Source organism: Plectropomus leopardus, chromosome 6 (assembly GCF_008729295.1).
Source record: "Plectropomus leopardus isolate mb chromosome 6, YSFRI_Pleo_2.0, whole genome shotgun sequence".
In the NCBI taxonomy this organism is placed as follows: Eukaryota; Metazoa; Chordata; class Actinopteri; order Perciformes; family Serranidae; genus Plectropomus; species Plectropomus leopardus.
In genome coordinates, this window is record NC_056468.1 from 26,875,867 (window position 1) to 26,902,037 (window position 26,171).

At 41.1% G+C, this 26,171-nt stretch overlaps 1 protein-coding gene across 1 annotated transcript; it reads left to right on the forward strand.

Annotated features, from left to right (window-relative positions):
• Nucleotides 1-2,611: 2,611 nt before the first annotated feature.
• On the forward strand, nucleotides 2,612-17,404 carry si:dkey-178e17.3 (somatomedin-B and thrombospondin type-1 domain-containing protein). Its single transcript, XM_042487862.1, has 5 exons — nucleotides 2,612-3,024; nucleotides 12,142-12,327; nucleotides 12,774-12,864; nucleotides 15,481-15,639; nucleotides 16,986-17,404. The coding sequence occupies exons 1-5, from the start codon at nucleotides 2,775-2,777 to the stop codon at nucleotides 17,089-17,091; spliced, it is 792 nt and encodes a 263-aa protein (XP_042343796.1). The 5' UTR covers nucleotides 2,612-2,774; the 3' UTR covers nucleotides 17,092-17,404.
• The last annotated feature ends 8,767 nt before the right edge of the window (nucleotides 17,405-26,171 follow it).

Sequence of the window (26,171 nt, forward strand, 5' to 3'; positions counted from 1 at the left end):
AGCATCTGAAAACTTGAAAGTATTCACAGTGGTTATTTTTTTTAATCCTCTCTTCTCACTCGTCTGTTGTTCTGCCCTTTTGGTTACAACACATCACGTTGGGACAAACCATGGGGGGCAGGTAGGGGAGGAATCGAACAGGGAACTCATTGTTCCAGTTTTGGCTGATGCTCATGTAGGGTGGTTCAACAGTCCATTTCTCTCTCTCTCTCTCTCTCTCTCTCTCTCTCTCACACACACACACACACACACACACACACACATGCATCCTGGTGCCCCAGTGTTTGTTGTGAGAAGGAATGCACAGCTTTCTGCAGAAGATGGGGGTGAGGACAGCATGTAGTGGACATATTGGCCTGAATGGGGAAGTGAGGAAAGTGTGCTGAAAAGTAGTCAAATCTTTTGAGTGAGTTAAAAAAAAAACCTGTCAGTCCCCTCAATTTGTGCTTAAAAAACCTGTAATAATTAATATGATTGGGCAGTTAAACTTGCTATTGGGTAAAAATACAAAGGTATTTTAAATGTAGTTTTAAGAATTATTATAATTATGGATGTGTTAATGTCCATATCACTTTAATGTTGAAGCAAGTAAAGGTGGGACAAAATTACTCTACATTGCTGGGTTATCTGTAATAATACATCGTAATATACTCAATGATTATATATTTTATTCTTAATCTGAGTCTGGAAAGTAACTAAAGCTTTAAAATAAACATAGTGAAGTAAAAAAATACCGTTTTTGCCTTGAAACTTGTGGAGCAGAAGTAAAAAGTAGCATACTAATGTAGTCCAGTACTTACCTACTTTCCAGCAATGGGGGGGGGGGTGTGTAATTTAACAGTGAAGAACCTGGAGTGGCAGCATGATCTATGAAGTAATACTGAGCCACAAACACAGAGCAGGCCAAAAAGTTTATTTTAAACAGTAGGTGGAGCTGTCGCCAGAGTTTCAAACACATCTGTTAATCTCTCACTAACGACTGTTCTGACACACACACATACACACACACACGCACACACACACACACACACACACACACACACACACACAGACACACAGCAGTGATGAGAGAGCCCTCCTCTCACTTCATATCTGTACAATAGGGCTTTATGAGGAGGGTCAAAGAATCTACCACCCTCCCTTCATCCTAACATCATCACTCCCTCCTCTCCCTCATCCATCCCTCAGGATTGGGCCAAAACTGCCTAAAAGTCTCTCATCATCTACAAAGACTTTAGCAGATCACAGCTCAGGCTTTCAGATCATCTTTGAACTCCAGAGATGAAAAGTGACGTTTCACTGTTTTTCTGAGAAATGTTTCTAAGTAGCTATATAGCTACACTGCCTTTATTTTACCCAACACGTGAAATACAAATACTCACAAGTATAAATTTACAATGTTTTTATTCAGTGGTTTTATCATTTAATGCAATAGGTTCAAACTTTTGTTCCACTACCTTATATAAATGTAAACAATCTTTATCAGTGGTTCCCAACTGTTTTGGCTTGTGACCCCTTGTGATCTCACATCACAGGCTATATAGGCTAATTTTTACTCCTATTTTTTGGCACTCTGAGCACTAAAAGCAGAGTGCTATCTAGTTCCATTATAATTGAGGACAGACATCTCTACAGCCAGTATCTCCACCATTAAGCAACTTACATCAAAACACTATAGACTGATAAATAGCACTACAAGTGACAAGTGTACTAACTTATATTTGCTGATACAATACAGTCAGTACATTTACAATACTTTTCATCCAGTTTTCTCCCACTGATCTGCGACATTGCTACTTTAACTGGACTTTAAGCATTTCCCTACAGTTTACAATAATGGCGATTATCTTGTGTCTTACTCGTCCTGATGCGCTTTTACAGTTTTGCCCCCACTGCTCAGTTTCTCCCCGAGAGCCTCCATTCACTCAGAACCAGTGAAGTGTAAGTAATGTTATTGTTCTCCAGCCTTTCTCTCCAAAGGGTGGATGCTCTTAGTTCTGCGGGATGAGTGGAGGATAATTTTGTGTCTGCAGCCCAAAAAAGGACCTCGTTTCTTTCTGCAGCAGCTGCTGGCTGAATCTTATCTTCATGTAAACTTCTCTTTTATGTAATGATTTTGATATAAAGTGGCCGCACCGCTGTCCGTGGTGCTGAATTTGATTTTCTGATTGAAAGCTGATGTAGTATGTTTTAGGCACATTTCGATGGTTAGATATCTTTTTACTCTTGTGTCGCTAATGTTTTGGGTTCTTTGAAGTGTTTTTGAATCCAGTTTTAGTGCAACACTGCAAAGTTGCATAAATACCTCCACTGGGGCTTATTTTGAGTGTTTTCCCACAAAAAAGCGTGTACTTAATTTGCATCTCACGTGTATTTCAGCAGCAGAGGTGGTCCAACACACTCTGAGAAAATAACAAGATATTCTGTAAAAAACACTCATTAGTCGGGCAACAAATTGCGCAACAAGGCGAGCGAGCGAGCGAGCGAGCGAGAGAGGCTGGTACTGTACGCCTCTCCTAATACCCAACAGTAGCTGTGAGGGGCGGTGTCCGACACACGGATAGAGGAGAGCTGGTGCGCACACAGGCTCCACTTTTACGCATCAGTTGTTCGTGTCAAGGTGTCAACGCCGAGCTTGGATTTGGATTTTAAATACAAAAATCCCACCAGTGTCTTTATAGCAAAATTCAGCTGTAAACACAATCCAAAGTGAAACACACAAAGGAGTGTGTGCGTGTGAGTGTGGAGCAAGTGAACCCAGAAAAGTTTCTGTCATGGGAGCGCATGGATGGAGCTCAGCACGTCTCGGGTTTGTAATTTTTGGATATTTGGCGTTTTTCTGCGGTGAAATTGTCCCACGGGCCGAAGCGGGCTGCAGGGAGAGGGAAAGCCCAAACTGTTGCACAGGCCGGAACAACGAATGTTTTGAGTACAGCAAAAGAAAAACTGTGTGCTACTGTGATACCTACTGTCAGAAAACCGGAGACTGCTGCGAGGACTATCAGCGTGTGTGCCAAATATCTGGTGAGTTGCTTGTGCTACCCTGAAATAACTTATGAAACAGCTGATGCCTCTATGTTTTGAAAGCTGAAAGCTTGGTGAAAATGAACTCGCACAGACCCTGTGTGGATTCTGCGTCCTGTCCAGTGATGGCTGCTGCTCATTGTTGTCCAGTTTGAGCCAGAGATGGTTGGCATTGAGGTGAAATGGAGACAGTGAGACATACTACACATAGCTGTCTCCACTGCGCCCATTATGGCTGTTTGTTTAAAGTGACCAGCTGGAGGTGTGTGTGTCCTGTCTTCATAATGTCCTTTCCAAAAGCAGGTTGCATGTATGTGTTTTTGAGTTTGTAGGTTTGACCTTTGGCCCTAAAACCTGACCATAAAGTGGCTGGAAAGTGGAGTGATCATAACAAAATCACAAATTAGCACGGCAGTTTTTTCCTCAGCAAAGAAAGAATAAACTGCACTTTGAATCATGAGATCAAAGTTTACAAAATCCTTAAAATGTGAATGGGGGTAACCTCTTCACTCATCATCGTGGCTGCTGCTATATATGGACAAATGAGGGAATGAACACCATGGGAACAGACTGCCAAAGATGGTCCGGATTACAGAAGAGCTGCGTCTGAGATGTGACAGAGAGGAGCTGTAGCTGAGGCAGCTTGTACTGTACAGTATGTTAAAACAGCTCAAGTGCAGGAGTAATTATCTGTATAGATACACTGAGTGAGTGCATGACCCTCGTCTTAAGTGCATACTAACAAGCACCTGCAGGGTCGGTCCTATAAGTCAAAGAGCACTTCAAATGTTGCAGAGATCCCTCTATTTAGGCACATTCAGTGTATGCAGAATGACCCTTTGTTTGAGTGTTGCATGTGTGCTGTGATGTGAACAGGCTGCCTCAGACACACTTGAGTCAGTCACTTAAAAGTGTGTACAGAAGCACTGTCATGGAAGCTGTAATACACTTTATTAGACCTTGCTGAGATAGATAGCTGAGCAACCTTTTAATCACTGCAGCATGCTTTACTATTGCAGTTATTTAATGTTTTACACACATCTTATCAGTTGTCTTCACTACTTAGAAACTTTACAACTGGCCTTTTACAGAGTATATAGCTTTAGTTAACTGATATTTTGATGCATTTTTCCATACATGTCATTTCAGTAAAAATCTGCTTGTATGTTGTACAGTTCATACAGCCCTTTGATGTAAATTTGAGATTTGGGACAAGGGCGTAGGTTTTGTTTCAAGATGGGGGGCGTAGGTGGGGATGCAGGGGACATGCCCCCATCAAAATTTAGAACATGTGCTTTTTTTGGATGAAATTAAAGACCATTCCCCCACAAATTGATGCTGAAAAAGGCAAAAATTGATGCCTAAAAATTAACCAGAATGTAGGAATATAATTACCTGGGTCCAGATCTCAACTGAGTTTGAGTTGGGTTCTGAAGATTGTGTGTAATGAGTTGACAGTTCTGCCTGATATCAGGCAGGGAATATAGTGTTTGATGCTCACAGTGTCCCCTAACATTGAAACGAAGTCCACACCCTTGATTTTCAGTTTAAATAAATACACTGCAATGTTGCTACTCCCAACTACAACTTACTATAAACAGGAGGAAATATTGCCGGCTGAAACCACAATTTGTGTTTTTGATCCAGCGATCAGTCAAAGAGACATGTAGAGACAACGTTTATCATCCAGCAGCCAGCTGAATGGAGTCCAGGCATCACTTGATCCATCCCATCTGTCTGTCAAACTGAAACTTAACAGAATACTCAGAGGAAGGCACTTCAGGTCAGTGTTGAGTCATCACTGTACTTTTAAACAGCAGCTGGTTTCTTCAGAGGTCAGCTAACGGCCGCCATGTGCCTTGGTTCACTCACGTGTTAGACAAGGCACAATGCAGGTGTTACTGGTTGGAGAGTATTTCCCAGAGGATTGTGGTGACTATACAGAATATCTGTAAATTAAGAAGTATAAAAAGCCCGACAATCGTCTGCAAATTAAAATGATTCATTCTCATAGCTGTGAATGGAAAAAATGGTTTTACAATCTTTGATATGTTTTAATTTGAACATGACACCAGCTTGGCCATGACCTCTTCATGCTGTATGGATCAGTGAGCACTGATTGATGCTGTGAAAAGCACCTTGACTTCCTCCCTCTGCAACCTGAGCATCTCACCAGTATAAACACAACATGCATCATGTGGCTTGGCTCAGTTCCCTCAAAGCGCCCTCACCCACATCACACTCAGACTTTATCTGATCCTAGTCCTGGAGCTCTGTAATGCATCGAGGAGTCTGTCTGTGTACTGTCCGTCACAGTCTGTAATTTAGCCGTGTCAGCTGTGACCGAGGAAAGAGCTCGGAGTGGGTGACATCAGAGGAGAGACAGAAAAACCTGGCAGACTGTTTGCACCACTTGGACACAAACACTTACAGTCTTAAGAGTTTGCTCCAAAAATGTTGTTCAAATAGAGGATTTGGCAGGAATTCTTATTGGTTATAAACAGTGTGGAGGATGTTCCTCTGCACTCAGGAGCTTTGAGGTATTAATTTAAAACAAATCAGTGGTGGAATGCTTTAAGAGAAAACAAAAATCCTCCCTACATCACCAACAGTAAAACAAGTTAAAATGATGTGCCATGCATTTCACTTGTAATCTGGAAAAAAAGTATTTCCCAAGCAGACTGGCAGAACAGGCAATTTGCTGGTGTTTTTTAGGGTTTCATCATGTTTTTAAAAAGAAATGTGTTTGCATTTCTTAAAACATAACCATTTTGTGTAATTGTTTTATTTATTCACGTTTATGTGTGACCTGTGACTAATGTTACTGATTGTGCCATGACTTTGCTGGTCTTGAGCACACTTGTGCTTTGTTGGAGTCGACCTGAGTGTGTGCACACTTACTTCATTGATTGCCCCTTGACGATTATCTAGTACTACTCTGGTTAGCTGGCACCTGACATCAGCCTTGGTGTGTCTGTGAGCTGCCACGTGTTTTTACATGCCCACATGAAGACTGCATGTTGAAACGTGTAGCTGTCAAGTGCATTTATTGAAAGCTTTTTAACTTTTGCAAAACAGTGTGCCTTGGAATTTTTGGTTAGACTGTGATTTGCTGTGTGATTACCAAAGGGGATTAAGGGTTGTTCACAAAAATCCAGCATATTACTGTAAAACAGAAGTGGAGGTGGTAACTTAAATTAAATTGGATTTCCAATGGGGGAGCTGTCTCCTGTTGTAGGAGCACCTTCTGGTTATTTCCATGTCAGTCTAAAAGTAAGACTCTAATTGTGCATTCCTCTTCGTGGACTCGAGAGATGAGGCTTACCCAAAGGAGGATGTTAGGGGCAGCTCCTCTCGTCTCCTGCTGTGGCGTCTGGTAGTTCTCACTTCTGCAGGAAGACATATAGTAGCCTCAGATACTCATCATCCATCTGTCTCTCCTGTAGGCTCTTCTGCTTCTCTTTCCTCTCCTCTAGGGAACAGCATGCTGTTGTGCCATGATATTTTCATGTTTACTCCTTCTTGTTCTTCCCTCACCCATCGGCTTTTTCTAACTTCTGTTAGTAGTGAATTTTTTTTTGGCTGAAATGAGCCAGCTGTTGTGGATTTTGGGACAAACAGCAACCTGCCCAGTTCGATACTCACATACTGCACGCACAGCAATAGATGCTCCCGATTGCAAATTTGATGGTATTTATCTGGTGTCTTTATGACCAGCAAACACAGATGTTCTGTTTGAACTTGAACTGTGTTGACATTATTCATAGGAACTATTTCTTCAATAGAAAGTTGGTTCAAAGAAAACTTTTTAACAGCAAGCTTGGGAATTACCCAGAGTAACAGGGACATTTGATGCAGTTTTACAATGCCTTCATGCTGTGGCAGAAAAGATGGATTTCTGAAAACCTGAACAAATTAAACCAAACATTATCTGTATGGCAACATAACAGCGATTAATGTTTCCACAATTTTTAAACTGAAATATATCATCAACAATGCAATGGATTGCCATGAAATTTTGCAGATGTATTTGAGTTCCCCAGAGGATGAATCTTCCTGACTTTGGTGATCCTTTGACTTTTACCCCAGTGTCACTTTAAAATTATAAGTTCGTTATTAATCCCTGAGCTTTTTTCCAGTGTAATCAGGTCAGCTCAGTTCAGCTTTTGTTGTCTCTTTCATTCTTCAGATGTTGCCCCAACTGTGAAGTAAAGTTCACTTTGTCTTTTGTTTCTGATGGTAAGCAGCTGAACCTTCTACTGACAAGAAGAGCTTCTTAAGAGTTTTCTGTTATCTGTCTTTTTTGATTTCTTGTAGCACTATGATTAGGTCCCTGAAAAATCACACCCAACCCTATATTAACCCTCAAACTTTCTGTCTAAGCCCAAACCAAGTGTGAACCATGGCAGCAGTTTTAAACCTGAGCCCAATTAGAAACCAGAATTTCTGTAAAAGATATGTTACGTTGTTATGGTAAAATATTTTACCATTTATTACAAGCCGAAGTCAACTAAAGCCTTTACAGTTTGGTATCAGGCATTTGCGATATGATCTCTGTGTGCTTTCATCTACTATATATTCAGCACAGCACATATATAGAAACTGCACATTTCACCTCATAACTGTATGGCAGTAACTTTGCAAATCAGGTTGGGCCCCTCAGCTTTGGGAAGAGAATCTAAGCTGTCTTTCCTTGTTGCTGTTGTCTAAATTAAATATTCAGAATTATATTTTCTTATTTTTGTATCAAGTTTATATTTTTATGCTATAATAAAGTGTTGGGAGGCCAGTGCAAGCACTTTTTAGGTTGTGTAATTTTAACAGGAATCTGTCTCAGCTGTGTTTGTAATGAATCCTTTTAATGAGTTGGTTTGCTTGGCTCCTCTTTTCAAGGTGTCTACAGGAAACATTTATGCACTAACCCGTTATTAGGGCTCAGTCCTGCGTCCTTCACCCCTTTTAAACAGGCATCTCCCTTGTGTTGCTGAGCGTTATAAGGCTTGTCTGATGGGACTTAAGCCCAGCTCTAAAGGGGGGCTTGCTGTGAAGTGTTTAAGGTGCAGTGGTCCTCTAGAGCAGCTGGACATCTGGGTCCCATCAGAGAGGAGACGGAGGGAGAAGAGAGGGGGTGGGAGAGTGAAAAAAAGGGAGACAGATGGGGACAGAGAACAAGGGAGAGTGCAAGACAAAGTGATAAAGGGAGAAGGAGATAAAGCAAATTGGGCGGGCAGGTCTGATAAGTCTTTTGTTATGAATCCCTAAAATGGAAGCAGAGTTCAGGGAGAGTGAAAGAGAAAGCAGAGGAATGCCAATACGCCATTATCTCACTGTAACAAGTGTGACTGGAGATTGGCTGACAAGTCAGGAGATAAAAGTGCTGATGTTGGATACATATTCAGGGGTTTAGTTCATTTATTGGCATTTGTGTGAAACTCGGCCAACTGTCAGGAGAATCAACCATACTGCCACAAACTACTTCCAAACAAACCCATGACACTACCAACATTTTTTATACTAAAATTATTTAAAAATGCAGACTCATGGGGATGTATTGGTAGAAATGGATTATAATATTATAGGTATGTTTTCTATGGTAAATAATCACCTGAAAATAAGAATTGTGGTGTTTTTGTTACCATAGAATGAGCTGTTTATATCTACATCGAGTCGGGTCCTCTTCCACAAAAAACACCATGTTGCACCTCCATGATTCTATGGTAGCTCAGAATGGACACACCAAACTCCAGGGCCAGAGTTTGGTGTGCCCACCAAATCTTTCACACTGTTCCTTTAACAAAAACCAATTTCAATTTTGGCCTATAAGTTTAGAAGATTATATAAGTACAGAGTAAGTAAGATACAGATCTAAAATCATTAACAGAAAAAAAACTGTCTCTGTTTAAAAACACTTTGCAAAGATACCAGCTGATCACATAGACAAAAGCTTAACATGCTGACAACAAGCAGCATTTGTTTCCTGTATTGGGGTTAGAGGTCAGAGGCATGCTTTCCAACTGGGGACTTTCTCGTCAACAATGGGGACAGGGGACAGCAGCGGGTGTAAGCCCTGTGTGGGTCAGGCTGTGTCAGGCTGTCAACGGGGTTATCATGTGGGTGGTGGGACTGTCACACTAGTGGTACCAGAAACAGAGCGGAGGGACCACCACAGTTTTGGTAATTGCCTTCTGACCTCTGGTGGCTTGGGGCCAACAGGCTGAGACTTCCAGACAGGGCCTCTGTCCTGTTAGTGTGTGTGTGTGTGTGTGTGTGTGTGTGTGTGTGTGTGTGTGCGCGCTCGTGTGTGTTGATCATATCCCTGTTTCCCCTTGGGTGCGGGAACTTACTGACCCTATAAGTTTCACTGCACACGCTCTGCTGTAAAGACCTCAGCTGCCCTGCTTGCTTGTGTTTTTCCCAGTATGAGAAAGAATAACAGCAACCTAAAACATTCTCCCTGTGAATGTCAGAGGATGTAGGAGAGGGAATGAAAGGCAAGGAGTAAGGATAAGAAGTGGTGAAGGAGGCAAGAATGGGAAGCTGATTCGTTATGGTGTCTGATTCGATCACACCCTTCAGTATTCTTTCAAGAATGTCACTTTACAAGTCTGAACAGGGGTAATGTGTATGTCTGTGTGTTTTAGGGGTGATGACTGAGGGTGGAACAATCGCAAGTGGGTGGGTTTATCTGACAGAAATTGTTTTCGATGTGTGTGTATGTATGTGTGTGTGTCTGGGGTGATCTGGGAAAGGCGAGTGTCAGGTGGGCAGCACTAATGTGCAGGAATGCAGAGATTCCACAGTGGCTTTGTGGATCGGCTGTGTCACTGAGACAGCCACCCCCCCCTGCAAAAGCCCAACAGGACCATGGGAATGAACCGAACAGGCGGCACCTTGAAAGCTCTCTCTCTCTCTTTCTCCTGTTCACACACACATACTTATTCACTTGCAGCATTGTGCTGTGGGGGCGAGCATGTATTATAAAGACAGAGTGAGGTAGATAAGAAGGAGAGGTAGGATTAGATTCAGTTATGGTATATTTATCCTCTCCCTCCCTGTAATTTCACCAAGAACTTCTAAGAGCTTCAAGCTGTGTGCACCTGCTTTCATTGTATTAAACTTCCACAAGGAAGCTCCACACCAACATCAGGCTTTATGAAGAAAGTGTCCTAATGTAAACAAAAATGTTTGCATTAATTAATTTGTGTGTTTTAGTGCCTCTCTGCTTATTTGTTTACGTGTTTATGGAGTGCGCACTTCCTTCCTAAAACAAGGCTGTTAGATGTCCACTGCTATTAAATCTCTGTGTTGGACAAGGCTTGATTACTGCTGGAGACTCTTAGCTATGATCAGAGCAGCCATCTAACTAATACAGCTTCCTCTTAGCCTGATGTAATTGGCTAAATCAGCCTACTGAACAGGAAGCCTGATTGCCTCTGCTGTTGTGTTTATGTGGTGTGCGTGTGTGTGTTTGTGTGTAGTGGGAAACCAGAGAGAACAGGATGCAAAATTAGCCCCGTAATTAAATGGCCCCACACATGTGACTCAGGTCACAGACTTCCCGAGTCTGGGCTTTGGCTGCCATTAGTAGATGGTAATGACCCAGTCAATCATTTGTTACCCACCTACCTATGCCCAGTGCAATATTATGCAACTCTATATCAGGGTGTGTGCTGCAGCTCACACTTTCAGCCATGCAGTTAGGCATGACAGCAAAGATTAGGGGAAAGTTTGCAACAATCTCTGGAGTAAAAATCTATTCATTTTTCAGAATCAGACCATTTGTTGACAGCTGGAGTGAGCTTGTTTGACTCACACAAAGATGTTTCTTTCTCTTCAGCCCTCATGCCTTTAAATCTTCCTGAACTGAAACTCATCTAAACTTTCCAAATGTACTTGACCTTATCTGTACATAACTCTGTGAAAACCTAAAGCATCTTTAAACTGCCACAGGCTCCAGATACTTTTTGTTTGCATTCATGTTTTATGAGTCTTTCCCAAATTTTTGACTAAAAGATGTATTCATTGCTGAAAATATGGTCTTTTTTTTTTATAAACCTGGGCCATTCAAGAAGTAGAAAAATGCAAATTCTTTTGAAATTGGTACCATATAACTACAGACAACCACTGACTGCATATATAATGGACATAGCTACCTTGATGTCACCGATTAGTTTGTGGACTGCTGTTTTGAAGCCTTGAGTTCAACATTTCAGGCATTGCCATCTTGGTTTTTTGGAGCCAGAAGTGACCATATTTGAATAAGAGGTTGGAGCTGTTGAGGAGCAAGGGGTCGAACTGACCCACAGACTGTAGTGACACCTTGCAGACAGCCTGTCAATGACAAGTCACACATGTTGAAATTGCCTATAGAGACCAAACCCGCCTTTTATAATTGGCTGTAAACATGTTTATATGCCGTACAATTGGGTTTTTCATGGCCTCTTCTGAAGCCAGCCTCATGTGACCAGTTTTTGTGCCTCCACATTGACTTCATTTATCAGTTGGCACTGGAGAAAAACGGATGAACACAGTGGCATTTGCTTTAACTCAAGTTGTAAAAAACCTACAAATACCAGAATGCATTTTGCTGCACCAGACCAACAAACACTATTGCTGGTGTGTGACATAATGCAAGACTGGGCATTTGTTTTTCAGTACAAACAAATATGACAACTGGTTTGTAACGCACAATCTCAATTTACAGGCAAATGGCAAACTAGAGTATGTTTTAGGCAAGAAATATGAAATGCAGTATGATCACACTGCGTAGTTTTACTGTTTGATCTGAGCTTGGTCTGAGTTTGAGGGGCGGGGTGGGGTGGGGGGTGGGGCAGGTTTCTCTCTTGATCCGCTTCTCTACTCTGGTGGCAGGCAAGAGGAGTGAAAATGTAAAAGTACAATCTGTAGTTTGAGTAAAAGCCCTAGAGCAAAACTAGCTCATATTAAGCAAATGAGCAGAGAGATCTGGGTGCAGGCAAGATAGAGGAAAGTTAAGCCAAGTTCATTTACACATACTACCCACATTGTTATGATGCAAGTGTTGTTGATCAGTGAAGCATCCCTCTAATGTTTATCTAAAAACCCCCAGCTGATCTCTGTATCTCCCTGCTTCCCCAGCAGCCATTGACTGTGTGGTGGGATCATGGGGTCCCTGGTCATCATGCACATCTCCGTGTGGAGTTGGCAGCACAGAGAGGAGCCGCCTAGTGTCCATTCCCCCTAGGAATGGAGGCACGCCCTGTCCTGACCTCAAACAGCGTCGAGGATGCTTTGGAAACAATGAAATATGCAGCACTGCAAAAGGTGAGAATGTGGCCTTTTCTACATGTGCATGCGTTTATGCATACACACCCTCCTGCTCTGAACTCTGTTACATAATAATTTGGTGTGTCAGAATTCTCTGGGGTCCCTCTTGTCGACACTTTTACTCTAAGTAACAGGTCTTATCTTCAGCTGCACTATTTCAAATGCCTCAGTTATGCTATTTACTGTTGAATCACCTCCCCAGTAATAAAACACCAGAGCAAAGATAAGTAAAAGATTTCCAAAGAAAAATCATCACTTTGAGTCATTTAATACAATGAGTCATCTTGAGTCATGGAATAAGATGCAACAGATGAAAACTGTAATGTGTTATACTGACTTTTCTGTAATTTAAAAAAGATGGCCATCAGTGGTAACAAGAGCTTATTTGACGGGACTGTTTCCCTTTTCATCTCTACCTTTTCATCACCGCGCCTGACCTGCAGAGGTGGCAAAGATCCTGCCTGATTCCTTCAAGAGGAACTTCAAGGATCCTTGGAGGCGACCACACATGCTGATGAAGGAGGAGAAGGCCAGGTAAGGCCTCTATTATCAGACTGCAAACAAACACAAAGACTGCTCACTAGTGACCCAGCCAGCCCACTTTGTTTTTGTCTGTAGTGCCAGCTTTCATGTGCCACCAATGCAGAGAAGGTGTAATTACAGCTCAAATGTGTGGACCGTTGAATGATCATGTGTCCTAAACAGGGATTGAGATCTTACAGCACCAGAGGAGAATCATTTTAAGAATGATATCTGCATATTTTGTGTGAAATTTCCCATCCTAAAAGTGCAAAAGCATACCAGTACTAGATTTTTTCTTTAATTATGTGACACCTGGATTAATACCATTTTTGTTGTGCTACATTCAACACCTTTTGCATGCATTTAATCCTCTGAAACCTAAGCAAATTGGTTTGATTTCTTTTAAAAAATGCAGTCTTAAATTTTACACATAAAATTCATGAAAGTAATTCTGATGACAAGAAAATAACCTGAAAATTAGCTAAAGAGAGTGCACGCGAGAGAGGGATCAACCAAATTTGCTTAGGTTTCAATGGGTTAAGCACAACTCTCGTGACTATAGTTATAACCAACAGTAAGCTTTTTTGCCAGCAATCATTTTGTATAAGACATAAACCTCCTTCCCCCCAGCTCCAAGGCTGCATTTCAGCTTCTCTGATACAGCTGGATCTGACTTCAGGTTCATATCAGTTTTTTCTTAGTTTTGACTTAGTTTCAAAGGTCACTTTAAGATCAACTTTGCTCCAAAAGATTAGAGAGTACAGACAAAGTCCAACATTGCCATAGCACGTAAAGCCTTGAAATTGCTTTGACTGTGTAACATGAACGCTGTCATTGAATATTTGCATCATGAGGTGACCTTTACTGATAAAGCAACCATAATCCGTGTAAGAGGCAACCCTCCCTGCATAGATCATCTTTGATCTGAGCTGCCGGCAGATGTTTTAGAGCTGGAAAAATCAGAAACTAGGAAAAAAATCACTGCTGGTTTCCTGACATCCTGCAGCTTTTTACACTGATTAAAATGGACATCGGATAGCTGTGTTTTGACTAAAATACAAAGCATCAGGGGATTGGAAGCACATTACTCATGAATGTGAGCTGTGCAGCATGGATGACACAGAGTCAGGGTGATTTCACACAGACATCTGGTGCTGTTGATGATAGGTCCCTGGTGTTGTCATGGGAATTGACCCAGGAAACAAGGGGTTAAAATGACATGAAACCATGATCGGTGGTTGCATTGGGATCTTGGGTTATATCTGTGACGTATCAATTTCATGATGATCATGAGGTAAAAAAACTTCCAAGATGCTGTCATATAGTTTTTACTCTAAATTTATAAAGACTTAACACAGACCTGTGCATATGTATTTCAGAAATTAATACATAATGGTATTGTGTGTATTGTGTGTATTTATTGGGCAGCTATTTTCTTGGTATGAGGCATTTGCATTATTTGTTTTAAGTTTTAGGTTTTGCAGCACAAACAGGTTCAAGCCCAAACAAGGGAGAGGAAAAAAGTGAAGAAATATCCCTTCAGCTATTTCATGTGTGTATCTGCTCAATGTGTTAAAACCTCACTGTACTTGCCATTTCGGCAAAATATCAAAATAATCCCAATGGTAGATATGCTAATGATGCTTCCTGATGGAATCCATCAAACACAAGTTATTATGTTAGTTTTTCCTTCTCTCTTCTGTATGCTGTACTTATTCATTCCATTTATGCATATTTGCCTGTCTGCTTTTTTTTTGCAAAGTATTATTTAAAATGCAATGAGGAACAATCAAAATTAGACCTAAATAATAACATTGTTTGACAAAAACAGGATGTGTTGGACAAATTCTTCCAAGAATCATTCTGAGAAAAAAAAAAAACCTGTAGCTTTATGTTTCTTTGACAAACCACCCCAATGGAAATGGTGTTTTGTCACAGCTGACTGAATCAGAGACAAAATAAATAGTGCAGAAGTTCAAACTGGCTGCCAGAGAACACAGTGAGAAGAAAAACAAGACTTTATTATTATTTCCAGTGCACAGACTGAGCTGTGTTGATATTAGGATACTGCAGGTGACCATGACACTGCTGGATCACCTTCAAATGGAGCAAATCTCTTATCGGGAACATTTGTTTTGTCTTTTGTCTGGTGATAGTTGTTATCAAGCACAGTTTGATGGGCTGGATCATCACTTTGCTCCCATTAATCAAGACATTTTGGATTGCTTTCACTTCAAGGGAAGTGGAGCGATGCCCTTTTAAGAGAGTGTAAACTTTACTTGTGTCTGTCTTAATCTTAATTTTTATTTTTCTCTTTTGTTGTTAATATTGTAGTGGCATACAGATGTTTCTCATTTCATTTGGCGCACTTTCTAGTAAATGATAACAGTCCAAAGCTCAATCCAAAGAAAAAATATTAGATATTGAGCTCTTGGCTACAGAGCTGTGTGAGCAGCACCTTGTTAAGTTTCACAGGATGACATCTATCTGTTTCTGAGCCCAAAAATGTGTGATTTGACCTTTTGACCCCTGTATTTGTTTTTGCCAGATTGAAGAATCACATGTAAATGAACTCGAGTAAATCAGCTTTGTCTCTTTTCTCTCTCTTTCTTTACTCTGTGCTTGCAGTTACTGTGTGTACCTACGGTTGAAGCAGGCCAGTGCAGCATGTAAACTCAAACTGTGGAGCGCTCAGCTGGTGAGAGAGAGGCTTATCTGTGCAGAGTGTCAGAGCGATGCAATGTCAAAGTCAGACCGCTGTGGAGGCGACGGCCTACAGGGCACCAGGTAAACCAACCAAGCAAACGAAACTAAAGACATGAAGTAAAAAGGAAATCAAAATCCTGCACTGGCTTGCACCCAGGAAAAAGGCACGGCTGTGCACAGCTCATATTTAGTTCTTAAAACTAGAGTCTTGCTCAACCACTGCACTACTGACAGTTTTTAGTTTACTGTAGTGGTCTTATCTAGCTAGTAACACTTGTAAGCGAAGGATTTATATTCTCCTGTCGGCAAATACTAGTTAAAAAGCCCATGAACAAGGCACTGAAAGGAACAATTAAATATATGTTTTATGTCTTTCAATGCAGTTTAGGGTAGAGTAGAGAGCAGGTGCTACTTAAAGAGGGGGAACACTTTTCTCAACACACTGACCTGTATGTCCTCTCATTTTTTCCCTCTTGTCTTTACAGACATATCACCTAGCAATCATGTGAAGAATAAGCATATTAGTTGTTATAGTCAAAAACTTAAAACCATAATGTGTCTTGATCTTAGGTTTTGAGTTATGTAGTGGATTTTATTTCGGGGGTGTTTCCATGTTTCTTGTTACTTATGTTCTGTTTCCTGTTTTATTTTGTATTATTACTCCACGTGTGTCTGTCTTGATTAGTTCCCTGTATATATATACCTGTGTGTTTCCCTTTGTTCCCTGTCAGTTTGTCTGTTGTTCTTCATTGTGTTTCCACTCTGCTGTTTCTGTTGTGTTTTGCTCCTTTCTTCCCCCGTTTTATTCCTATTGATTCTGGTTTGTTTCAGTTTGTTTTTTGATGTGTACATTATCTTATACTTTGTGTTTTTCATAACCTTTTTGTTTTTTGGACATCATCATCAGATTAATAGCTCGCTTTTCGTTTGCACACCTGTCTGCTCTTTCGTTCTGCATTTGGGTACTCATCCAATCTCACCTTTGACATAATGGCAATGGATTCGTATTTTCAAGGGCATATATAGTAAATGACACAATTTTTTAATTTACTGTAAATTCAATCTGAATTACTCACAAGGGCCCATGTTGGAGGGCACAGGCCCAAGTTGCTCTGGGCCCTAGTTGCCTCAGTTGTATTGGGGCCTGTGGGATGAGGAGTGCCTGCACTGTCTATTTTTACACCCCTGTTGATGGCATAATACTTTGTACTCATCAGCCAAGAATATGCATATTAGTTTGCTGTGTAAACTTATAACCAAATATCTTGGTTGTGCCAAAAGCAACTTTACAAATATATAAATTGGGAATAAGTATTACTTTGGTCCTTACTTTTACTTGGCTGTAATCACATAAAACACAAACTGGATTTTAATAACATAAATGAAAAATCGAACTAACTGTTTCATTCTGTATACGGTCCTTTTAGAACATTCTGGGCAGCAGCTTCAGTCCCGGGCTGTCATGGTTCCTGGGTGCGAGAGTCGTCCTCTGAGGGCTGCCGGTGTCCTCCCTACTCTGTGCTCTTTGTGTGAGCCAACATGCAAAACCCAGACGTCTGTATGCAGGGATGAGATTTCCCTCAACACCTCCTGCTAACTGTGGAGAGCCCTGTCAGCCAAGCCAGACCCCTCCGATCCAGATTACTGGATGGGTAACTCAAGGAGATCAGCAGCATCCTGCCACTTTTTTCTTTCACCTCATACTCTGTACTGTATAACCTATCACTAAGCACACAGAAATTCTTGCATTTAATTTAAAATTTTACAGCCACGTTATGTACTTATTCTCCTCCAAAGCACAGCGACATCTATATGCCTTTTTACCTCTGAATCTTTGCTATCTACCTCCATCAATGCAAGTGCATTTATTAATGCATAATGTATAAATATATAAATATATTATTTTGCTTTATACATTTTCTACTATTAATTGTTTATGTGTTATGTATATGTGTCTATATAGCTACACTTACTTGTATCTAAGAGTTAAAACACCAAACAGCAGTTGCTGCACCCAGTTTAAGCTCCAATGTAAAGGGTGCCTAAATCCCCTGCAGGTTGGAGATGCTAAAAACTGGTTCATCCAAATTGTATCCATTGCTAGAAAAATGTGTCAATATATCTGTGTTTTGCAGTTTTGTCCCTGTTATTGTTTCTTTTCAACAAAAACATTTATACCAGCAAGTAAGTTGAATATCAGGTATTGATTCTCAGGTGCTGAGATTTGTGTCTTTGTCTCCCATCAAGCTGTCTGCCTCCTCTGATGGTCGGTCACTGATGTTTTTACTAGTTTAAAGTGACTCATAGCTGAAATCAGTCCTACGTGTTTAGAAATAATAATGTTGGAGAGGAAAAAGAGCCATTTAAAAGAATTTCACTGTGGTTCTCTCTGTCTTCTGTGTCCAAGAACTATGTTTTCTCTCACTCTCTGCCCTGCTCAGATATCCTCTTACCATCAGCAAAGTGTCATCCCATGCAATGATCACATTCAGCCATGTTACTCCCGTTTTATTCATTAACAGAATCTACTCCCAGCACTCCCCATAGTTCCCTTATCTGCACTTCTTTCTCCTCTCTGCCCTCTACCGACTTGTTGCTTTCTTTTAAAACAGGAGCAGTTAAAAGAACTTCTGGTTTAATGGTCCAGTGTGTAAGATTTAAGGGGATTCAGGGGCATCTGTTGTTGAGGATCGCAGATCACAACCAGTTGAAACTTCAGCTGGTTAGAATTCATTGTTTATTGTTCTGGAGGTTTTTACCATGAGCCTAGTTATCTGTAGAGGTATCTTCCTTTCAAAAACATATAGACCCAATGATTAAAAACAGGTAAAAACACTGAGAAAAGCAGTGTCACATTAAAAATCTGTGCTTCTCTGCTGTTTGCACATTGCAGATGGTACGCTAGCCGAGTGCTTGCTCGTGTGTGCTCACCTATTTTCTCTGAGAACCTAATGTGTGCTCACCTTATCTGTGATCCAAATGTTCAGGAGATTTTTATTGGGAGCCAGATTATCTGCAGAGGTCTCTTCCTCTCTATCTCAAAAAAGAAAGAAAAGAAAACAAAGAAAAAAAGCAAAAAAAAAAAAAACCTGACCCAATGTTTTAAATCAGTATAGACACCAAATAAAACAGTTTCACATAAAAAAATCAATGTTTTTCTGATACTCTCGTTGCAGAGAGGCTGCTAGCTGTGCTAGTGTTTTTGGTTTGTTCACTCTTTGCTTCTGTAAAAACAGGTTTGAAAAATGCTGTTCTAAGATAACAACGATTCTTATTTTCAGGTGATAATACACTAAAGAAACAGACCTATATTATAGGTCTCTGCCAATATATCCCCTGAAATCCTACACGCTGCACCTTTTAGAAGAGGACAAGTGTAGTCCCAGGAGAGGGCTTTTCTCTCTGGAAAAATGTGACTTTCTCTCTCTTTCTCTCCCATGTCTGTCTGTGTTTGTGTGTTTATTTATTATAAAACAAGTGATGATTAATAGTGCAGCACAGCATATATCTGTAAACTGTCCATTAGTGAAAATAAACAACTATACTGTTTTTTTTCCTCCTCTTCTTGTCATATTTTCTAGTGTGGATATTTACTGCATCATTGCATTAACATTTCTGACCTCTCCCCTCTGCAATTACTCTGATGGGGCCAGCCCGGCTAAGTATACCCCTCAGTTTGACCAGTGTTTACATGCAGCACTTCACAGTTAAAAGAAGAGCTCCACTGAACATATGGAACAAACATGGACCCAACATCAACATATTTTTGTTGCATTCCTCACATTTTTGTCCTGTGGTGTAAATGGGATGATGACAAAAATGACAGCTAATGTGTATAATCATGTTTGTGCGCTGCATTTGCCTGCACTTTGGTGATGGTGATGTAACTGCCATAGAGGATATGTGGACAGACTAAATAAGAGGCCTTACACTAGGCACCTTACATAATCTGGAAATACATTTGTCACTCACATGTTTTGGTTTTCACAGCAGCACTGGACAGAACTGAGATGCCCAATGCCTCCTCTATTTGATATATGGAGTAGTTAGCTGAACATGAAGGAGGGGGTGTCTAAACCTTGACTCTGACCTGATAGTTGTTTATAAATTTGCTCTTTGTCCTTGCTGACAGTTTAAACATTTGCCAACCCCATCATACAAAGTAACCACAATATCAGTACCTTCTATGTTTTTCTCAGTATCTTGCCTTGTGCAAAACACACCAATGCATGCTTTTTATTGCTTTTTAATCTTATTTACTGTACAGTACAGCCCTCATTGCAGGCAGGTATGTAAGCAGAAAGATAATGAGAATCGGCAAGGAAAAGGTAAAAAAAAAAAACAACACAATTTAGGATGGATTTGAGGGTGTATATGTTACATTTGCAACCTTTTTAAGGTTTGTGTTTAGACAGTGTTGGAGCCATTTTTGTGTTTATGGGTCTGTGAATGAAACGTTTTATTTTGCTGTAATTCCCTTGTTGCCACGGTGGGTGGTGTATGAACTATGGTGTGTGGGGGAAGTACAAAAGGGGAAGTTGTGCTGCTTACTGGGGGGAAGCACGCAGTTTTTCTGACCGTGGTTGTGTAGTGGCCAAACTTTGAGCCTTTGTTTGTTTTGCATATAAGTTATTAATGGAAATAAGTGTGTGCAGATCGGCAAAGACTATGTCATTGAATGGACCCAGTGATTGTAAATAAACAAGCTTGAGTATGACTGCATGGAGGATTATGAATCTGGGTCATTCAGTGAATCGCATCAATTAGGCAAGTATGAGCCTATCAATTGCTTGTCGGTTTTTTGCTTTGGTGAAATCAAATCACTATAATAAATTTTAAAAAACTCTGCTTCAATTAGACTGTAGAAAGGAGGTCACCATGGCGCGGAGGCAGATTCCGTTGGGTTTCCTGGTTCCTGTTTTGCTGGCTGGGGGACGCGGACTGCATGGCTGCGTCTCTCAGAAGGACGCCGATCAACAGCTGATTGGCGAGGTAGCGCACTGACGTCCAACTTTCATGGTGTGAAATGTAATGTAAATGTAAAATTATATGTGTATGATTACCAGCTGTATGGCGATATTTAAATATGTGTGCACAGGACTTGCTAGAATAATCCTAATGCATCCATAAATAACACTGATGATTGCGCAATACTGGACGTGCATTGTTGATGAACTAAATAGAGACATTATGGAGGGCTAATCCACTTGTCTGCCTCAGCTAAAGCGGCTGTGGGGAGAGTTAATAAACACAATCTGTAAAAAGTAAACGACTTTTTACATTAACACACAAAACTCTTGTTGAAAAGGCTACAAAATGTAAGACAAGATAACTTAAATAAGGCCAATCCGAGAAAAGTACTTCAAGAGCTCATGCAGAGCAGCAGTGTTAAGATGTGAAATTTACACTGGAAAAAAGGTTAATTTGTGTGGAGAAGCAAAAAAACGCCAATAATTCTCTGGTGCCTTTAATGCCCACTGAAGAAGGTGATGAGCAAAACATTTGGTTTGCTGCAAAAATGCTTGTGGAGAAGGGTATCATTGCTGATGTTGAACATTGGTTGACAAATAATGACAATGATGGTGATGTGTTTGATGATGTTAACCCTGTTGACAGTATATCCAATGTTGCAAAAGTAGTAAAACTACAGTTTCAGCTTGCATTAAAGCAGAGGCAGAAAAAGCTGCACTTCTCACTTGTGTTGCAGATTTAAAGGAAAAGGATGCTTTGGAGGACTAGGAACAGCTGAGAAGAAAAAGGGAGCAGCTTGAGCTTGATGCTGAAACAACAGCATCCACTGCAAAACTTTTACAAGCTACCTCAGATTATTCAAATGACTCCCAAGCACCATCAGATGGGTCGAATTCTTACTTGAGAAGGAATAAAGGACAAAAAACAAACTCTAAAAGGCTCAATCCTTCAGCAAACTCACATGAATCCTTGACATGGAGTGCAATGCCACAAAGCAAATTCCCAGTACCTCAGAAGGACTCAACTACACAGAATTCACACTCAGGAAAAAAGGCAGTGGTGCATCTTTGGATCAAAGCATGAGACAGCACAGAATGGAGCAACACGACATCAAACCCCCTCTTTGCCGGTCAATAATGTGCAACTTACACCAGTTGAGCAACAACAGCCTGTACAAATGCAAGGAGATATATGCTCCATAATGCACTGACAGAATGAAATAATAACAGCTCTTGTTCAACAGCAATGCCTAACGTCTTAAACATCTCGAGACATTCCAGTATTTGATGGTGATCCTCTACAGTACAGAAACTTCATTAGAGCTTTTGAGCATGGCATGGAATGAAAAAAAAAATTCACAAAGAGAACACCAGCTTCTTCACTGGCGTTATCAAGAAAGGCCATGCTGAGAAGGTGCCTCAACATCAGCTGGATGGTGAAAATGGAAAAGTGTGGTATATTCCCCATTGTGGTATACCTGAACCCAGAAAGGGCACGTTACATGTCGTTTTTGACTGTGCATCTCAGTGTAAGGGAACTTCCCTCAACAGTCAGCTTCTATAAGGCCCAAACCTCACTAGTTCGCTGCTTGGGGTCCTTACCAGACTCAGACAGGAGCCAATAGCGTTCATGGGAGACATTCAGTCTATATTTTGCCAGACTTGAAGTAGCAGTTGCATGGTTTCTCAAGTGGAGGAGGGCTCTTCTACAGTTCAAAGAAAGGAGGAAGGAATTTCATACTCTTGAGTTCCACAGAAAGGATGCAGATGGATCATCCAACCATGTCTCACTGGAGATGGAGAGGGCCAAAAGAGCACTAGGAGGTCAAACCATGTCAGCTGAAGGTCTCTTGGATGCTGAAATTGGCATCATTTGCTACAGTCAGCACAAAAGGTTCAAAGATGAAGTTGCTGCACTATCAGCCAGAAAATCTATGGCAAGAGATGATGCCATTTACAAACTAGACTATTTGGAGGATGGACTCCTGAGAGTTGGAGGGCGATTGAGTAAGGTAGCTTTGCTGAAAGAGACAAAGCATCCACTCGTTTTGTCAAAGGATCAGTATATCTCCACACTCATATTGAGGCACATTTACCAACAAGTGGGTCACAGTGGAAGAAATCACACACTGTCAAGGCTATGCAAGAGGTTTTGGATAACAAATGCCAATTCAGCCATGTGAAAAATCATTTCACAGTGTTGCTTCTGCAGGCGATATAAGGGAAGGGTAGGCAAACAAAAAATGACAAACCTGCCAAAGGAAAGGGTTCTTCCCAATCTCCCTCCCTTTACAAATGTTGGTGTAGACAACTTTGGGTCTATAGAAGGGAAGAGAGGCTGAAGTCTTTGCAAGTGTTATGGTGTCATTTTTACATGCCTTGAAGCAGAGCTCTTCATTTGGAAGCGGCTCCAAATTATGGACACTGAGACATTTCAATGCTAACGAAGGTTCATCAGCCAAAGAGGACAGGTGTCTTGTATGCATTCTGATAATGGCACAAACTTTGTTTGATCAGATAAAGAGCTGAGGGAAGTACTTGCATCTTTGAATCACCACCAGATACAGGGAGTTTTACTGCAAGATGGCATCCAGTGGAGCTTTAACCCGCCTTCAGCATCACACCACGGCGTTGTATGGGAAGGTGTCATCCGTATGGTCAGTAAAGTTCTCACTTCTGTGCTATATCTGCAAACTCTGGATGATGATGGACTTCACACAGTTCTGTGTGAGGTTGAGGCCATATTGAATCATCATCCCCTCACCAAGCTCTCTGATCTCAATGATCTTGAACCTCTCACTCCAAAGGTAAACCGTCCTTACCACCTGGACTATTTAACAAGGATGATCTGTACGTGAAGAGGAGATGGAGACAAGTCTAATACATTGCGTATCTTTTCTGGAAAAGATGGGCACAGGAGTACTTCCCAATGCTCCAGGAGCGCCAAAATGGAACCAAGAAAGGAGAAATCTTGTTCCTGGAGATATTGTTGTTGTGATGGATTCTGCAGCTCCACGTGGATCCCGGCTTCTTGGTAGAGTTTTTGAAACTTTCCCAGGAAAAAGACAAACATCTTGAAAAGACCTGTCACTCAGCTTTGCCTGTTGCAGGAGGTCACAAGTTGCTAGCATGGAGATGCATAGTGACCTCTGAGTTAAACACAGCTACATTTACAGATATATATTTTTTGTTTGGTACGATTTGTATGCATAAACCTTACATTATGGCTCTCTGGCTTTAAATTTGAAGGTAATTGCTATGCCAGCCACCATTAACCATTAGGGGCCAGTGTGTTAGAGCCATTTTTGTGTTTATGTGTCTGTGAATGAAATGCGCTTTATTTTGTTGTAATTCCCTTGTTGCCATGGAAGGTAGTGTATGAACCATGGTGTGTGGGGGAAGCACAAGAAGTGGTAATCACTCTGCAGGTGTACTGCTAACCAGGGGGAAGCCCACAGTTTTTTTGATGGTCGTTGTGCCAAACTTTGAGCCTTTATTTGTTTTGCATATAAGTTTTTAATGGAGATAAGTGTGTGTAGATTGACGAAGGCTATGTCGTCGAATTGATCCAATGATTGTAAATAAGCATGCTTGAGTATGACTGCATGGACGATTTTGAATCTGAGTCATTCAGTGGATCTGCCACATGGAAGACGACACGTCAATTAGGCAACTACCAGTACAGCAGTGGCTTGTAGGTTGTTTGTTTTGGCGAAATCAAGTCACTATAGACAGTATTAAAGGCCACTTATTCTCTTTGTAGAAAAATTAAATTTTTCTGAAAAATTAGTACAGAAAGACCTGACCTTTGTGGAAAAAGAGATGACCTAAAATCTAACAAATCAACGCTTCACACATTAGTCCTTTGGACTAACTCCTGGCTGCTTTCATGTGTCCCATCTCAGAGGCACTTGAACTTTACCTCCTCCATTAATCTCTCCAGCCACCCTCCCCGCTTTCTCTGCACTCCTCCCTCCCTCTCCCCAGATCCCTACCAAACTCCCCTCCGTCAGCACAACTCTTTATTTTCTCTTACTACAACAGTGGCAATAGAGTGCTGTCAGCCTGACAGTCCATCCCCTCTGAAGCAGGCTTTACCCCCCTGGCTGCCCTGCCTCTGCTGCTAACCCGCTTTCCAAAGGGCAGGAAGGCCCGTCTCTGGCCCAGTGCCTGATGGGCTCCGACAGCAGTGTGTTCTGGGATTACGCCTGCTGAAAAGGGGGGCATTCCAGCACCAACGGCCTTTGTCACAGCACGGCCACTGTTTGCTTTTGACAAGACAGCTGTTCAAAGCCCTCCCGGCCCCCACGGGTGGTGTTAAGAGTAAGAACCCAGGGGTGACTTCCGTTTATTGATGGTGTCGTTGGGTGTGTGGTATCACCTCCACCTGAGGTTGCTTTAGATGTATATTTATCTTTAGCTACACTCTCTGCATCTCATACAATCCTGTTTTTACATGATTACATTTGAGTCACCAAAGCAAGTAACACGTCAAACAAGCTATAAAAATACTCCCTCCAACAAGGTCCATCTCTATACCTTGACCCAAACAAAAATGGTAACTGCTGAACTTTTTCCCTCCTCTCCTAATGTGTAAAGGCTGTTGCAATTGCCAAAAACTAGGCATGGGCAAATTATGAGACAATGGGCCCCCAGATATGCAAAAGGCCCCACCACCTCTACTAAGAGCAAGACTTGCAGACTTTGTGGTGGTTTTTCATCTCTTTGTAGTTATTTTGCTTCTTCTTGTAATTTTGTGTCTCTGTGGTCCTTAATTGTTTGTTTTCATTGATGTAATTTTGTCTCATCAAGGTAATTTTGAGTATTTTCTGGGCATTTTGTACCACATTGTAGTCATTTGGTGTCTCCCTGTTTATGTTTTCTGTCTGTACTTATTTTGGATCTCCATGTATTTGTTTTGTGTCGCTTTGTAGTCATTTTATGTCCCTTGTATTTGTTTTGTGTTTCTTTGGTTTGACCATTTTTGTGACTTTTTGACTCTTTGCATGTCTTTGTGGTCATTCTGAGTCTCTTCTTCGTCTGTATTAGTTTATTTGAGTGACATTTTTATTGTGAGGGCTAGGAGCCTCCTCTGATGCTTTGGACCCCTGGGCCTGTGCTTGGTAGCCCCATTATGTAATATTACTATATTTCCATCTACGGTGTTTCCTCGTCTGTGTACACCACATGCAGGGTTCTAAATAGGAATTATCTGCACCCCTACATCCAGTATTATGTGTTTGATTTGTCCATACATTGAGAAATCAAACACATAATACCAATACATACAACTACTGATCAATTAATGGACTCATTCCTTCATTAAATATGTTTGGACACATAGTGCTTGTTTCAAAGTGCATTGTTTCCTAACCAGTAGCCTCCAATTTAAAATCCTAAAGAGGAGTACTTCTGTTTATCATTGTTGCAAGTAAAACAGCACTTTTACTCTCCCTATTTTTGAGAGTGTATGGAAGGTCCTGCAGCATTCAGCCAAGCCTCACTTAAAATTAAAAAGAAAATTAAAGAAATGAAATACTATTAAAAAGATATTTACAAATGCATGCTTGAGATGTCTGAGTAAACCCTTCTAGTTCAGACATGCAGGGGCTTCCATCAGTCTGGGGGCCCTGGGTAGTCGGT

Bases quoted from the DNA above. Each gene is read 5' to 3' on its own strand.
- si:dkey-178e17.3 (XM_042487862.1), top strand. From the start codon at position 2,775: ATGGGAGCGCATGGATGGAGCTCAGCACGTCTCGGGTTTGTAATTTTT. The intron at 12,328-12,773 runs GTGAGAATGTGG...CCTGACCTGCAG, and splicing joins AATATGCAGCACTGCAAAAG to AGGTGGCAAAGATCCTGCCT. The intron at 12,865-15,480 runs GTAAGGCCTCTA...CTGTGCTTGCAG, and splicing joins ATGAAGGAGGAGAAGGCCAG to TTACTGTGTGTACCTACGGT.